Below are 17,788 nucleotides of genomic sequence, written 5' to 3' on the forward strand. Positions count from 1 at the left end.
ATTAAGGACCACTAATACGTACTCAAGTGTTGTACCATTTTCTTATCGAATATGTGGAACATAAACTTGGCTTTCAGTAGTAGCAAATTTGCAACAGGTATATGCTTCATTTGGTGACTCAAAATAACAGAGTTAAGTTCTTATGTGATTTTCATGAGATAAAAGATAGTGAGGCCAGTTTTGTTTTTGTCATTTGTACCGTGAGGCTCAACAGGGTGTAGGAACTAAAGTGCACTTCAGACCACTGCAGTTCTCTGTTTCTGTTCTGATAGAGATATTTTAACCATTGTAAAGCCTTTCTGGCAGTAGACTAATTTATTCTTTTAGTAGCATTTGATAACTGCATTTTTTGTGAAAGCAGATTTTTTTTTCCCTTCCATGTTTATCATTGCTGTCACTGTTTCTGTACACATACCTTACTACAGAAGTAAAATATTGTTCACACAGGTTCAATGTTCGTGGTAGTAATGATGATGGACATGTAGCAAATTTTGTGGAAACCGAGCAAGTGATATTCTTAGATAATGAAGTAACATCCTACATCCAGACTCGAGGTTCTGTGCCACTTTTTTGGGAGCAGCCAGGAGTTCAGGTACATTTTTACACACGTTATATTTAAGTAATAGAGAATGTTTACTAATTAATTTTGTTTTTTTTTCATAGAACATAAATGCTTTCACAGCTTGTGTGTTACCTTGTAATAATTCATGTGAATTGGTGTAATGCCAAATTTTCTAACAGGCTTTGTGTCTAAATGATACACAAAGAAAAAGATCAACACTTAAATCATTAAAATAATAGAATCACACACAATTTCTAGCTTCCTGCGATGTCAGGATGACTGATGACGTGAGGTGCCTTGCTATAGGTGAAAATGGTATTGAGTGTCGATTAGTAGGGCCGATGTTCATGGAACTAGGTGGATGTCTGACGGCAAGTCATGAAAACAGCCATTACATAAATACAGTTTTCCAAGCAAAAGATACAACAGTTGTAGTGTTACCAGTCTGCTGTTAGTGCCCCCCAAGATGAAGGCTGGTCTCGGTCAGGAAAAGATGGTCAGCTCAGCAAGCAGCCTCGTGCAATGGACAGTGTGCAACATAGCCCTGTTGAGCAGGCAGCAGCTGAGGCAAGGTTACGTGGTCAGCACTCCAATGGAGTAGCGCAGCGTGACACCCTGAGGCTGTTGAACAGCACGCAGCTGTGACCGGCTTTGCAGTAATCTTGTTGGCTGGAGTTGCTGCACAACTCAGTGTGAAAAGTAGTCAAGTACGCAGTGTTGATTCAAGGACATTGGCGTAGCGTTCAGAGACTGTGACCTGAAGTGTGTGTCTGCACAAGGCAAGTGGCAGCTTTGCTGCCAGTCAGGCTTCAGGCTGGAACCATCCCCCACCAGGGGGCCCATGGCTCTTTTGTGGGTGCGTGTGTGGCATGCACAGGGCCCGAGCTATTGCAACCTCTACCCTCCTGGGATGCTTTCCCATTGCCATATCCATTCCCGTGCTAGCTCCTCCACTTCCTGCCCCTCTCCCTCCCATTCTCTCTCGGTATTTCCCTTCACAATGACCCGGCCAATCCCTCCATTCTGCTATTCCTTTATTGTCTTGTCTCACTTTGGCACCCTCCCTTCTTTGGATTTTTTCGTGTCCTCCTTGGGACTTAACTGCCCTTTCAAAATTATTTCCATAGTGTTAGCCATTTGGGGAAGAACACCCTCACTAGCATATTTGGCATGGGTTCTTCTCCCCTCCCCTCACCTGTCCTCCTTCCCGCTTTCCTTCCTTGCCATAGCATCCAGCCCCCCCCCCCCCCTCCCCCCAACCAGCTCTACATCACCCATATTTGGTTGACTCATGGTCATCTCCTCCATCTTGAGGATCTGGCCCACTATCGTTTTGGTGCCCATTTGACGGTGGTCCACAATGTGCTGGACTGTCGTAACATAGCCCAATTGTATGGACTCTTAGTCTTCCTGACTCGCTACCCCTGGCGGATGATGCCTCAGTGGCTGACTTGGTTTTTTGAGGGGTTGGCAGGACACCCTTGCCTCCTCTGCCCCGAATGAGCATCGACTGTCTGTGCTTGGTCGTCTCCCTCAGCCTTTACGCTACCCATGCTTTTGCTCTTCTTTCCCTTTCTCATGCACTGTGTTTTACTTGGTATTCTTCCTGTGTTTTCCTGTGCTTCTCTACCCTGTCCATGCAATAGTCTTTTCTGCGCATTGTTGGGTGGGGTGCCTCTGGTAAGTGGTGGTGGGGGGGTATGTTCCCCAAAGCACTCTTTGCCTTTGAGGACCTCAAGTAGATGTTCAGCTATTCTCTCCTTTGGTTGCGTGCATTAGGCACTTCTTTGGTATGCAGTTTTGGCGACTTGCCTTTTCCAGGTAGGAAGGACCAATGCTTCATCCCTTTAATTGTTAAACCAGCCAACCTACCAACCAACTAGGCGGAAACCATGGGACTCCAGATAGGGACCCTGAACTCTGTAAAAGCTGGCCAGCAGTTGGTCCTCTGGCTGGAAGGCGCCAGTTCGACTTCTGGCGGCATCATACTTGAACATAGATAGTAGTTCCGCAGCTAGCGAAGGCAATGTCTAGTAGTAGCTGCTAGGTGATCCATTTCACAATGACTACTGATGTGTTGTACCTTTTGCAGCTGGCTGCAAGTGTTGACAGGCAATGCATAGCAGTATTTATGCTGGTTTGATCCACCACAATTTTGCTAAACTATCAGTCTTTGTGCAGGTGAAAGCTGTGGCAGCAAGTTACGAACAACAGTTTCCCCCAGATGGAACACTGTTCCTCTGAGATCTACCTCCTGTTGTCCAATGTCGACTTCAGCATGAAACACAGGAAATGTAACCCTAGGATCATGCAGTGCCCCTCACCTTCACGAGACAAAACTTCCATATTTTCCCAGAATCATTTTGTTCCAACCTGAAAACGTAACATCACTGAACCTAGTGATCCACTGCCCCAGTCATACAAGATTTCACCTTTGCTTTGGTTTCCACAGCATCAAAACTTCTGGTAGCACTGTTCAGCAGACATGTTTAACAGTTGATTATTTATCTTCTTCGTTTTTCCCTTACGCCATTTACTTCTGCCCTCTTGCTCCCAGTGTCCCACGTTCTCACTTTTTTACACTGTGTTTGGCAACACTCTCTTCAAATATGCCCTGAATGTCCTCAGCGAAAGCACTTCATGTCAGCAGAGAGGGCATTTTTTTTTCCCAGCTTTTGTCAGTGCTGAGGCTGCACTAATAGCGCCAGCCAGGTCCTCTAGAAATTCTGCACTTACCTTCCTTGGCACATCAGGTGGCAGTCCCGTAAAGAATGTGTCTAATGCTCTAAATTTCACTTCCTGCAAAACGATTCTATCCATCAACTGATAGGTATCGATCTGCCCTATCATATCTATAGATTTCGTGGTCTCGTTTTACTTCTGTGATACCCGATTTAATTGTTTGCGATAGAATCTGCAGCTATTCTGCTTTCTATAACACTGTACCAGGCCTTTCATCAAATGACTGCATATTCCTTTGGTCTCCATGGTACATAAAATGTTTTTGCTTCCACCGTCAGGTAAAACTTGATGATCTGTAACAGCTGTCCATCTGTTCAAAATTTTAGCTCCACAGCTGTCAATAAATTATCCATAAAGCCCAGTAAATCCTCTCATGTCTTGTCTATTCCAGCAGTAGCTAAACCTAAGGTGGGAGAGTGAAACTGAACAAGGCCCTATCCTCTGTTACAGCATTCATTGCTTATGTAGTGCTACATTAGACTCGTTCAAAGTATCCAGTTGCTTATTTTGGCCTGCATTATTTGGTATCGACTAAGCAGTTCTGTCAAATATTTGGTCACTTCTTGCGTGGTAAGTGCTCGTGTTTTTGCCTCTAGCGTTGTGCAACCTGAAATATGGCTTCCCGGCTAAGACACAAGTTGAAAATATGGTCACTATTTTTTATTTACTTAAATTTGCCATATTTCGTGACAGTACCTTTTCCGTTAGACGTTTGCAAGGCGATATTAGTCTTGGCTTCAGTTGTCTAAGTATGATTCCACAATGCATCTATGTCAGCTGCAGAAATGACGTGGTTCAACGTGTTTCTCTCATTTTGGTGTTTCAAATACAGTTTCTTCAAATGTAGTTTCTTCTTTTTAGTTAATACAAAAATAATAATAACATAATTCAAACTTATTTATGACTGCGACCTTCACATTGTTTTTCCGTCAACACACACCAAGAGTTAGCTGCCGACTGACTATAGTCAAAGACGACTCCATCGTCAAAGATATTTTACACAATTCACAAGTTTCCATTTGTAATCAGTCTCTTTGCTATTCTTCGATACATTTGCTAATAGTAATCAATATGCTTTTACTCTCAAAAACAGAAGTAAATTAACATATAATAAGACAAATTATAATAAATTTTGACAAAAATATAAGAAAACATTTACAATTCGGCATCGACAAATACGGTAAAAAAATAACATCTCCCAGATCCATTACAAACCTTTATCTAATACACAAGAAAACAACAAGGAAAAAGTGGGATGATAAGGAGGACACTTAATTGTAGCACTATCATAAGTTCTCTTACTATAACTCGATGCCTCCACTCAAAATAAACTACTTGCAGCAATTGAGTCATGTTCCTTGAATCACAAAAGTTGCATATCCCATAACAACTAGGCACAAACTAGGATACATTCCTTCCAAAATTCACTTTGCACACCCGTAAAGCATCATCTCAGTTTGTCACGCACTCCTCCTGCAAACCAGAACTGGAAATCTGGTAGAAGATGGCCTGCTCTCCAGTGTGAAAAAACCAGGAAACTGTTTTTTCACACATATCACTGTGGTGATAATGACTCCGTACTTTAGAGCTTCGATGCTTCTCCAAATCTACTTGGCCACTTCTGTCATCAGTTGTAATGGGGTATCAGGATGGCTGATGAGGTCAGGTACCCCACTACAGGTGGAGATGTGAGTGTCAATTACTAGGGTGGCTCGTCATGGAGCCAGGTAACTGTAAGATTACAAATTATAAAAACAGCAATTACATAAATATATTTATTCTGAGCAAAAGATGCAACAGTCGTAGTGTTGCCAGGCAGTGTTCAGCACCTCGAAGGTGGGGGCTGTTATCGGTCAAGAAAAGATGCTCGGCTTAACAAGCTGCCCCATGTGACAGCCAGAGTGCAGCGTCATCCTGTCTAGCAAGTGGCAGCTGAGCTGAGGTTACATGGTCAGCACTCGGGTGAGGTACTGCAATGTCAGGTCACCAGTCTGGCAGGAAGCACACTGCCATAACAGACTGTGGAATCTATCGCATTGGCTTGAGTGTCTGTGCAAGTCAGTGGGGAAAGTTCTCAAGCAGTCAAAGTTGAATCAAGGACCCCAGCATAGCATTCAGCCATTTCAGGTCGATGACAGGTGTGGACTATAGCCTGATCACAAAGAGAATGAGGCCACCCTAGTTCTGTATTGGCAGAAGTTGGTCGACCTCAGCCTGCTCATCTCATTTGTCTGGCCATCGCAAACTCAGCTATGTAATACAGAATCTTCCACATGTAGCCATTGTGAAGTAATTATTGTGCCATGTTATGTTGTGCCACAAATTAATAAATCTGTTGATGAACAATGAAGCAGTTCCTGGCCTATCTCGGGTATTGCCAGATATGTTTTTCACTTCTCGGGAAAGTGCAAAAGGAGTGGAGCAAGAAAAATAATTACTGTATAACTCCGCTTTTATGTTCCCAGAATTAATGTTTTCCCATCATTTACTAAATTTTTTATCAGTCCCATCAAATTTCCTATGCCCACAATGTTAATTTGCACCAGATTTCGTGTCAACGTATTTATAATTTTCCCGCGATTTACGCATTACGAAAAAATGTTTGTGGAGAGAAAATGATGTTGGCCATCCAGTAGTGTTTACAAATATTATGTGGTTAAGTTTCTTGACACCAGGGCACTCTACTCGACGGATTTGAACCGGTAAACATGTAAAAGTTGGAACAATTCATGCCTTATCTCCCGCCACTGTCAGGCTCTACTTGGCATGGTGGCTGATGGGAGTAACTAGGTTCATTCAAAGAAAGATATTATGACCAATCACAACCATTTCCAAACTGTCTCTACTGCACAAACACATTTTCGTGATTGTTCTGATCATCGTGACACCTTTGTCGAACCATATTTCTCATGTTTCAGCGTATGGCCACTTGGAGCACTAGTTGACACTGTCATTCACTTTGCAATGCTGAAATGTCTTTAGTTTAAACACAGCGCCGGTTACGTATTTTATTCACACTGAGCAAAATGTGTTTCGAGAATTTATTCTCGTTGTCAAGTGCAGTATTGATGTATGTATTTTTTGTGATATTACACAGACAAACAATGTGAATGATAGTTTGTGAGGCACAGTACCTGATAACCTCAAAAACATGACCACAGTGCAAGAGATGCAGAATAACACATATTTAAACACCACACAAAATACTTATTTACATTTTTGCTCTTGACAATGAGAAAAAATTCTCAAAACGCGTCATGCTAAGCATGAAAAAATACGTAACTAGTGCAGTATTTCATTATTTACATAATGAATGACAGCTGCAGGCTTTCAAAAATACCAATTATGACATATGAAATTGACTCAAACATTCCTACTTCCCAGACAGTTACCAGCTCCAGTTACATTGATGGTTTTTATTAGATAACAAACCTTCATTATATAATAAACCTGTCCCTGACAAGTCTTTCGATGCCCGTTATGTACATATATCATACATAAAATACACTCCTGGAAATGGAAAAAAGAACACATTGACACCGGTGTGTCAGACCCACCATACTTGCTCCGGACACTGCGAGAGGGCTGTACAAGCAATGATCACATGCACGGCACAGCGGACACACCAGGAACCGCGGTGTTGGCCGTCGAATGGCGCTAGCTACGCAGCATTTGTGCACCGCCGCCGTCAGTGTCAGCCAGTTTGCCGTGGCATACGGAGCTCCATCGCAGTCTTTAACACTGGTAGCATGCCGCGACAGCGTGGACGTGAACCGTATGTGCAGTTGGTGGACTTTGAGCGAGGGCGTATAGTGGGCATGCGGGAGGCCGGGTGGACGTACCGCCGAATTGCTCAACACGTGGGGCGTGAGGTCTCCACAGTACATCGATGTTGTCGCCAGTGGTCGGCGGAAGGTGCACGTGCCCGTCGACCTGGGACCGGACCGCAGCGACACACGGATGCACGCCAAGACCGTAGGATCCTACGCAGTGCCGTAGGGGACCGCACCGCCACTTCCCAGCAAATTAGGGACACTGTTGCTCCTGGGGTATCGGCGAGAACCATTCGCAACCATCTCCATGAAGCTGGGCTACGGTCCCGCACACCGTTAGGCCGTCTTCCGCTCACGCCCCAACATCGTGCAGCCCGCCTCCAGTGGTGTCGCGACAGGCGTGAATGGAGGGACGAATGGAGACGTGTCGTCTTCAGCGATGAGAGTCGCTTCTGCCTTGGTGCCAATGATGGTCGTATGTGTGTTTGGCGCCATGCAGGTGAGCGCCACAATCAGGACTGCATACGACCGAGGCACACAGGGCCAACACCCGGCATCATGGTGTGGGGAGCGATCTCCTACACTGGCCGTACACCACTGGTGATCGTCGAGGGGACACTGAATAGTGCACGGTAGATCCAAACCGTCATCGAACCCATCGTTCTACCATTCCTAGACCGGCAAGGGAACTTGCTGTTCCAACAGGACAATGCACGTCCGCATGTATCCCGTGCCACCCAACGTGCTCTAGAAGGTGTAAGTCAACTACCCTGGCCAGCAAGATCTCCGGATCTGTCCCCCATTGAGCATGTTTGGGTCTGGATGAAGCGTCGTCTCACGCGGTCTGCACGTCCAGCACGAACGCTGGTCCAACTGAGGCGCCAGGTGGAAATGGCATGGCAAGCCGTTCCACAGGACTGCATCCAGCATCTCTACGATCGTCTCCATGGGAGAATAGCAGCCTGCATTGCTGCGAAAGGTGGATATACACTGTACTAGTGCCGACATTGTGCATGCTCTGTTGCCTGTGTCTATGTGCCTGTGGTTCTGTCAGTGTGATCATGTGATGTATCTGACCCCAGGAATGTGTCAATAAAGTTTCCCCTTCCTGGGACAATGAATTCACGGTGTTCTTATTTCAATTTCCAGGAGTGTACAAGGGGGTATCCAATAACTTTTACAGTTTAAAACATTATTTCCCACATTTTACACCTTTTTTTAAGTCCCTTGAAAAGTGTAAAAGCAGAGTTTCACTGTAATAATGTTGCTGAGTGGTGCGAGCAGGAGAGGAAAAATAGTGTTTCTCACCCTCTCACTACGCAATGTGGTTCAGTGGTTATCACATTGGATTTGCATTCGGGAGGACAATCATTCAAATTTGCGTCTGGCCATCCAGAGATATATTTTATGTGATTTAGGTAAATCACTACCCGCAAATGGCAGGGTAGTTTCTTTGCAGGGGTAGAGCCAACTTCCTTTTTGGTCCTTGAAGCAATCAATCTTGTACTCTATCTCTAAGGACCTTGATGTCGATAGGATGCTAAACCCTTATCTTCCTTCCTTCCTTCCTTCCACCTTTTTTCTCTCAGCCCATGAGATGAACTGTAATGTGCACAGGAACAAGCTTCAGCACAGATAGAAGAGTGTGGACATTTTACAGAGATAATCGTGGAAAGTAACCAATAACTCCTGGCAAAAAGAGGTAAATTGCAGTTCAAATTTTTCAGTTTAACAGTGCTTTGAAACTGCCTTTCCCCGTGTCTGAAGTACCATGCAATCTTAATTATATTTGTGTGTGTAAAAGCACTGTTATTGATTGTAGGAATTCCTTGCACTGTTTCCCTTACAGGGAGACTTTTTGAAACCACGTATGTGGCTGTTGTGTAGGTTAGAGTCCCAGGTATTATCACACCTTGCAGTTGTTTACCCTGGTGGGCCCCAATTTATGAATAATCAGCAAACAATAATTTCCTGTGATTTACTACATGACCAAAGTTGCAGTAGTGACAACATTTATTGAATCCCCTCTGTAGCATAGGGGATAAGTTATTTAGCTGGTATGCCAAAGGTAGTTGTAAGAATTCCAACCATGTGACATTGTAAATCTAGATTATCCACACCTACTCTGAAGGAAATAAAGAAACAGATAATAAAGCTAAAGAGGAAATTAAGTCCAAGAGGATATGGAATCCCGGCAGAAGTCATTCAAGCTGGAGGGCAGAGGCTTCACAAGAGAATTCATCAACTAATCAAGAGGATATCGATTGTGGAGCTGATCCCAGAAAATTGGAAGACAGTAGCCATCTGCCCTATACACAAAAAAGGCAAAAAAATGGACTGTGCCAACTACATATTAATTGCCCTCCTGAATGTCTGCTATAAGATCTCGTCCAACTGTACATATGGTAGAATCCAACTATTTGTGCAAGAAATGACTGACAAACGTCGTGAAGGTTTCAGAAAGTGCTGTTCAACTTCAGACAAAGTCTGTGTACTGTGACAGCTCACTGTGAAGATGTGGGAATATGGTAAGAGACCTTCACGTGCTCTTCATAGATTTTAAGAACATATATGACTGCATTCACTGGGAGAGCCAGATGAAGTGCCTAGCAGAGTTCGTATTACCCAAGAAACTTGTCAGCTTAATGAGAGTTTGTTTCACTGTTTAAGAAGGCAGAGTGAAACTTGGGAACCAAGTCACATAGAGCTTTAATGTAAACACAGTGTTGAGACAAGGAGATGGGGCATCACCAATATTGTTCAACCTGGTGCTCAAAAAGGTAGTTAGGGAGGCTTTCCATAAGAATTTTGAAATGATCCAGGTAGATGGCGAGAAAATAGCACATCTTGCATTTGGCTACAACATGATCTTGTTGCCCAGATCTGAGCAAGAATTTATGTGGATGAGTAACAGCGTGGAGACGGCAGCAAGCATGCTCTCTCTCTCTCTCTCTCTCTCTCTCTCTCTCTCTCTCTCTCTCTCTCTCTGTTTAAGAATGAATCAAAGACTGAGTAATTTGTGATGAGCAGGACACATGCTTATTCAAGAGCCCCACTCCAGCTACTGGCAATAGGAACCTAATACTACAAAAGGTTCATAATTTTAAATATCTGGTGGTAACCTTTATAGAGCATGGATTGTGTCAGGCAGAAATCAAAGGAAGGATCCAAGCCATAAACCAATCATACTTTAAACTGAGTCAGCTGTTAGTCATGCAGTCTCTCAAGGAATTTCTGACTCCAGCTGTACGAAACAATTATCCCAGCCTGTGGAGCTATGTGGTCATGGAAAAAACTTAAATAACCATCTTGTGCTTGAGTCAAAAGTGTCAAGAAAGATCTATGGTCTGGTACAAGATGACATCTCTAGGGCAAGGAGGATCTGACATAATTGTTAGCTGGATGGTATGTATAACAGACCAAATATTGTAGGTCTGATGAGAACCAAAAGGCTTATATGGAGAGGGTGGCATATTGTTCATTGTTCGGATGGATAAACACCAATGACCTTTGAAATCCATGAGTTTTACCCCCACCCTCATGAAAGAAGACCATGTGGCAGACCAAAGAAAGGTGGAAAGACTTGCTGCAGAAGATGGAAGGACTTGCTGCAGATCAGCATAGAGGGCGACTATGGATGGAAAGCAGGAAATAGAACCCAGTGGAAAAGAGCCTTGTAGTTGTCTGCAGTCCTCTGGACCTGAATACATAAAGTTAAGTAAGAAAGTGGGTAAAAGTTCCATCACATGTCAATATTTTTGCCTATTTATAGAAATGACAATCATCATGAGAACTGATGTGGAATTGGTAGCAACAAGCAGAATTATTCAACATGAAACTGTAAATTTTGATTTCACAAATCCTATAAGCTTTAGTTATGCTCCTGTCCCAGGTTTCACTTGCATAGATCCACAATAAACGGTAGTTAACAGGTGGTACGGCAGCCAGCAGGTGACACCATCATCATTGAGTAGAACATGAATTGATATGTGAGTGCAAGTGTCGTGCCTGCACTGTGTAACGTACGAGCAGCCTGTCCCCCCCCCCCCCCCCCCTCCTCCTCCTCCTCCCTGTGCCTCGCCCCTTGGCAGCCCATGTGCTGGAAGTCAGTAAGCAAAGCTTGATTCCTTTACCCTCCACACCCACCTCTGGTCTTCTCCTTGTGAACAGATTACATCTTGTAACTGACTGCAGGGGGTAACAGACTCTGCATAGCTGGAACAGGCAGTATTTCTGCCTGCTCAGTCCACCATTGTTTCCCCACGCACAACAAGGAAGTAGCTCGTTGTTGATCATTGACGTGTTGAAATCTAGGTCGCCGGGCTACAGGCTGCTTCTGCGGTATCAACTGGGTTACCATTCTGGCATTCTTGCTGTGCTGTCACAGTTATCTGCAGCATTGTGCAGAAGAATGCTGTGCTAGTGTGCAACCTCTTCCCTCCTATAAGGCTTCTTGCATCAGCCCATGGTGACATTTTTGTGCTGACCCAGCCATGTGTTTTCAACACCCAAGTGAGAGAAGCCATGGCGCAGTAGTGCAGATGTCTGCAAAGCTGTCAAGTTGGTCTATTTCAATGGGTACCACAAATTACAGGATTTTATGACACAAATGAAGAGGCTCATCACAGCTTTAATAGTGTTGTATTGAAGCACAATCTCTAGTCACCAGAAAAAGTTATATTACATATTAGGCCATGTCTGTTGTGGGATTTCTTCGGATGCCTAAAACTGGAGATGTTACCTATTTTACAAAATTAAATGTCACACATGACCTTCAAATTAGTGCAGTGGTATATTTTGCGAATATTCATCTGTTGAACATATCAAAAACTACTAAGTTCAAATCGGTGTCATAAAAATATATCATACTTTAAGCATAAATATGGAATTATTAATCCTGTTTTCAGTGTATCACATTAATGTCTGGGGAAAATGTTGCCCTGGAGTGTGTTCCATCTGTAGTTTCCCCATATGTGGATAACATCGATGAATGTTAAACTGTCACTTCCTTTCTTTTTTTTCCTTGATTGCTCTCTTACAGCCTTGTATTATTGGTTGTGAAGACTGCTGAAGCATTAGCTGTTGACGTAGTAACCAGATTCACGTAATACTAAGAAGAAGAACAAGAAGAAGAAGAAAAGGAAGGAATGAATTTTAGAGTTTAACATCGTGCCGAAATGAGTAGAGATAGGACAGTAAGAAAAATGAGTTCATTAATACTTCTCATTTCTTTCAGGTTGGATCCCACAAAGTGAAGATGTCACGAGGATTTGAAGCATCTGCACCTGTTTTTGATAGGCATATGAAAATGATGAAACAGCGTTATGGGAACCAGTGCATTGTCAATTTGCTTGGATCTAGTCTCATTGGAAGTAAAGAAGGAGAAGCTATTTTGAGCCAGCTGTTCCAGGTAGTTTTTATTGACCTTCCGTGAAAGTAGCACCAATTGTAAAAATTACTCAAAAGTTAATTTTTGTAAACCAATGAGAACATTTAGTATTTTCTACATTTTTTAATATTACATATAGTTTGTATTTTGCTACCCTGAAAATCTAAGCAACTGCAGCTGGTGCATAGTTAAAATTGATTCATATATTGTGCCAGTTACTAAATAGTTCAATCATATGAATGCAGACCACTGCACTTTATGTTTGTGCTGTAATAATGCACTTATGCAATTTGTCTTTCAGGTGTAGTTAGTTTTGAGACAGGTTAATATACAAGGTCTGTTCAAAAAATTTTGGAAATTTGTCCACAAAATTTTTGTAGGCTTACTGTTTACTTATTGTGCATGATCTTCTTCAAAATATTCTCCTCCACAATTGATACATGGTTCCCAACGCTGTTTCCACTTTCAGAAGCAGTCTTGGTATGCCTCATGCTGGACCTATTGTTGCAAATCTTCATCCTTTCAATGGGGTTTTCAACTTCGGAAATAAAAAAAAAAGTGTGCATGGCCAGGTCTGGGAGTACGGAGAATGAGGCAGCACAGTGATTTCAATTTTTGTACAATTATCACACACCAACAGAGTTGAATGTGTGGGTGCATTATCGTGATGCAAGAGCCATGAATTGTCTTGCTATATTTCAGGCCATTTCCTTCTCATTTTCTTGCAGGCGTTGCAACACGTCCCAACAGTACCATTGATTAACAGTTTGTCCCTGTGGCACAAATTCATGATGAACTAATCCTTCAAAGCCAAGGAAAACTATCAGCATGGCTTTGACGTTTGACCTGATTTGGTGAGCGTTTTTTGGTCTTGAAGACCCTTTTCCAACCCATTGTGAAGACTGAACCTTGGTCTCAACATCATGATCGTAGACCCACTTCTTATCACCAGTTATGATTCTCATAAGAAACGTCTCATTTGCAGTTGCGCAATCCAAAAGCTCTTCACAGATTGTGAGGCAAAGGTCTTTCTGGTCTTAACTGATGAGCCGTGGGACAAATTTGGCGGCAACACGATGCATTCCAAGATGCTGTGTCAGGATTTCATAACATGATCCAACTGAAATGTTACTTTCTTCTGGAATCTCATGGACAGCCTGTCTTCAGTTGGTACGCACAATTTCGTTGACATTTCTAACATTAGTATCGTCGGTAGACGTCAAAAGGCATTCTGCCATTTTTAAACTGTGGGAACCATTTGTAACACTGAGTGCAGTTTAAACATTCATCACTGTAGGCTTACTGCATCATTTGGTGTGTTTCTGTAAAGATTTTCTTGAGTTTCACGAAAACTTCTCGAACTCTCCATCTCGAAATTCGCAAACTGAGAGACCCAACTTTCTACTCAATACAGTACTGAACAATAGCTAACTGACATACAACAATGAAACTTCCAGCAGTTACACATTAAACACAGGTGTGTCCAGGAATGCCAACCGCATTTAGCTCCAACACACCATTGGTGCATAATCACGAATGTTCCTGAATTTTTTTAACAAGCCTTTCGCAAAACAATTTGTACAAAATGATTACAAGCATATTTCCTTAACAGTAATTTTCATGGTTTTCTTAGTAGACTGCATGAAAACTTTTGTTGTACATCTTGGCAGATGATTTGTTCTGAAACTTGCTGTAGGTCTTTAAGAAAAGAGTGTCAGCATAAACTACTGTGTATTATTTTGTATGTTAAGACTAAATAAGAAGTCAAGGATAGTAAACTGTGTTGTCCATAAAATACTCTTGTATAAGTTGTGATATAACAGACTGAGGGGATAAGCTGTCTAAATATTGCATGTGTATCTGCAAAATAGGAAGCAATAGGTTGTTCTTCAGTTTAAAATAATGACGAAGATTTTCAAGCAGACTTTGGTGCTGTATATCCTGGGTGCTACAAATTTTCTATTGTTCCTCTGATAATGCCAGTATGTGATATAAAAGATAAAACTGAAATACAAACATCAAAAACAGATTACTGCATATATATATATTGGAGAAAAAAGCTCACAACATAATCCATTGAGGAGCTGATGGTGACTCTGCAATAGAGGATAATTATGCTACATGATTTCTTTTGACAGTTTTGCACTTTACCATATTTTCTCCTTGTAAACCTGAATGGCCTAAATGCATGTTCTCATGTATAATTTCCTGAATTAATGTATTTCTTACAAAAATATTATGTGTGTCAAAGTTCTTTATTTTATGAAGAATAAAGCTGAAAATTGACCAGCAGTAATGTAGCACTGCATTATAGCTCCATCATATGCCACTCATATAACATATTACTGAATATATGACTCATCCTTTCTGTGAATTTTTGCTGTGGTCACAAATAATAGTTCCATTTAAGAAAAATTGTAATAAACATTCCCCAATTGTAGGGTACTACAGCAAAATCCAGCAACACACCATTCTCTTGTTGGGAAATCTCAAAATAATGGTCCTACTGTTGCAGGTGAAGTTTGGCTAAGTGTTATATGCTCAGTTGACCCTATGATTTTTTTTCTGCCATGTATCACTTATTTCGTCTCTGGCAATGATTTATGTATGTGAAAAATAATACTGCCTAGTCTGTAACAATTCACAAGCTACTTGTACACCCTAATGAACACAATGGCACTCACATCAGGGGGTTTGGCTGGTTTTGATTTCCTTTGTTTAAAAGGGGAGGGGGGGGGGGCAAACGAAAGTTAGTGCATTTAATCTCTTCTATGAACTGCAGATGTTTATGTACAATAAAAACAATTTTAAGAGCAAAATTGATATAATTTTTGGATGATTATCCCAAATAGAATTTTTGGAATAACCATATTTAGCATACATTGAATGTAATAGTAAGATATCGCTGATGTAGTAGTTTAACATATAGGGAAGTGCCTGAATAATCATAATTACAATAAGGACATTTCGTCACAAACCCTTATAATGCTGTAAATACTGGTGATTATTCTTGAGTGTTGTGGGAAATATATTAATTTGCACTGTCTCACTTATTATTCAATGTATGTTATTGACCAAGGTTATTAAATATCAGTTTTTTGAGAAATAAAATGCTAGCTGACACATAATATACTTTTAACACCTATTTTCAGTCATTGAATTTTGATCTTACTGAGATTTCTTTCTTTTCTGCCCCTAGGCTCATCATAAGTCTTCAGAGCATGCCAAAGATGTTCCACATATTGTGTTTGACTACCATCAGGAGTGTCGTGGTGGAAACACAAAAAATCTTTCAAAACTCAAATCCAAAGTTGAATTATATTTGAAGTCATTTGCTCTTTTTTACATGAAGGATGATCAAGTTATAAGGTATGAATCTTTTCAAATTCATTCTTGCGTTGATATGCATATGTGAGATTTTGCATTGAAGCATTTCCATACCTCACTCAATCATCCCTACCCAACCCTTCTATACAATTTAAGTTCAGTTATTTAATATTGTTTGGTTACATATCCATGTTAGAAAGTTGCTGCTAAAAAAAGGGAAGCATGTATGATTTAAGTGAAGTCTAAACGTAGGTCAAAAACAAAAGCATTACAAAGCCAAAATAAACATAAGGATAATAACGCAGAAACATTTATAGTGAGGCTCAAAAGATGTTGGATGAGTCGCTTATGCACAGGTACACAACTAAACTTGAAACCAATGTCCTGTACCAAATAAATGTGGTATTTATACCACAGAGTTCATAGCCATACATAGAGGACTACAAAATGTAATGACTTTCCCGAAACAGAATTTCATTATGTGCAGTGATTCCTTGAGTGAATTGCAAACAATAGACGAATGCTATCCTAAACATTAGTTGGTCTCTGCCAGCTATGATCAAGTTTATGCTCTACGCAATACAGTGATACCCTTTCTTGGGCACTGAGTCACATCAGCATTCGAGGTAATGGGGTGGCTGACAAATTAGCCAAAGGTACAGTGGGGACGGAAATACTCAAACTAGATATTCCAAGGGTTGACTTAAGGACACACATTTGACACCATATCATGAAGAAATGACAAGGTAACACATAATCCGATAAACTACAGACCATCAAACACACCACCAATGTCTGGCAGGCATCACTACAGAGCTCAAGAAGAGAAGGTATTGCCTTATGCTCTCTCAGAATTGAACATATCAAAATAACTCATGAATTTCTACTGTGACAATAAACACTGCAGTGCGCATGTGGAGAAACATTAACAGTTTATAACATCCTCGATGACTGTGCCGATAGCAAAGTCCTGTGACATTAATTAGACCTAGGACAATATCTGTCATAGATTGTCGCAGATGATGAAATAGCATAAGCTTTGTGCTACACTTTCTCTGAAGGAGCAGATATTATGACAAGTTTTAAGACAACACCATTATATGTCCACTTAGGGGCTCTTTGTGGGAAGGGTGGGCCCCTCACCACCAATTTATAGCCCACGGGCACAACCCAGTCTGTTCTTCACACCTGAACGTGCCATGGATGACAAAATATATTTGCTTTTATCTCGTAACATAAGATACTAACTACGTATATCTCATTGCCATTTTAACTGTTATGCAGTGGTGCATCGGTTAGCACACTGGACTCACATTCGGGAGGGCGATGGTTCAATCCCGCATCCGGCCATCCTGATTAAGGTTTTCCGTGATTTCCCTAAATTGCTCCAGGCAAATGCCAGGATGGTTCCTTTGAAAGAGCATGGCCGACTCCCTTCCCTAATCCGATGAGACCGATGACCTCGCAGTTTGGTCTCTTCCCCCCAAACAACCCAACCCAACTGTTATGCAATGAAAATTGCAGATCTCTGGTTACCACAACAGAGGCAATGAGGATCTCGCCCTTTGTGCTCCTGGCCTAAAAGTAGTGATGGTACAGGATGGGATGAAGGCCAAATTAATGTTCTGTTGATATCGAAGGCATTAGATAATGGAATATTAGCTCAATTGGACAGGTGTTGGGGAAGGAGTTGGCTGTGACTTTTTGGTTAGGCCCATCCTTGCATTTGGAGAGAAGTGTGTTGTGGAAAGCATGCAAACTGAAATTGTTATGAATGGTGTGGGATTCTGAACCCAGTATTTCCTGAAGAAGTAAAATGAATTAACCATGGCACCATCTCACCTGGTTACCGCAAGGCTAGTTTCAGTATTAAAATGTGAGGAAAGAATAATGGATTATTTAGGAATAAAGGAGACGGCTCACCACAGAAGCGCTGTGCTGTGTTGTAAACAGATACACACACAAAAGGTACAGAGCTTTATTTTGCTAGCTTTT

The 17,788-nt window shown here is 41.7% G+C and overlaps 1 protein-coding gene across 1 annotated transcript in view; it reads left to right on the forward strand.

Moving 5' to 3' along the window:
- LOC126469783 (synaptojanin-1) overlaps positions 1-17,788 on the forward strand; it is a 132,287-nt gene that overhangs the window by 17,913 nt on the left and 96,586 nt on the right. The window contains exons 5-7 of the mRNA XM_050097025.1: positions 448-592; positions 12,314-12,487; positions 15,666-15,835. Coding sequence (XP_049952982.1) covers positions 448-592; positions 12,314-12,487; positions 15,666-15,835 — 489 coding nt within the window. The remainder of the gene's footprint in view (positions 1-447; positions 593-12,313; positions 12,488-15,665; positions 15,836-17,788) is intronic.

The sequence above is a fragment of the Schistocerca serialis genome, chromosome 3 (assembly GCF_023864345.2).
Source record: "Schistocerca serialis cubense isolate TAMUIC-IGC-003099 chromosome 3, iqSchSeri2.2, whole genome shotgun sequence".
NCBI classification, from domain to species: domain Eukaryota; kingdom Metazoa; phylum Arthropoda; class Insecta; order Orthoptera; family Acrididae; genus Schistocerca; species Schistocerca serialis.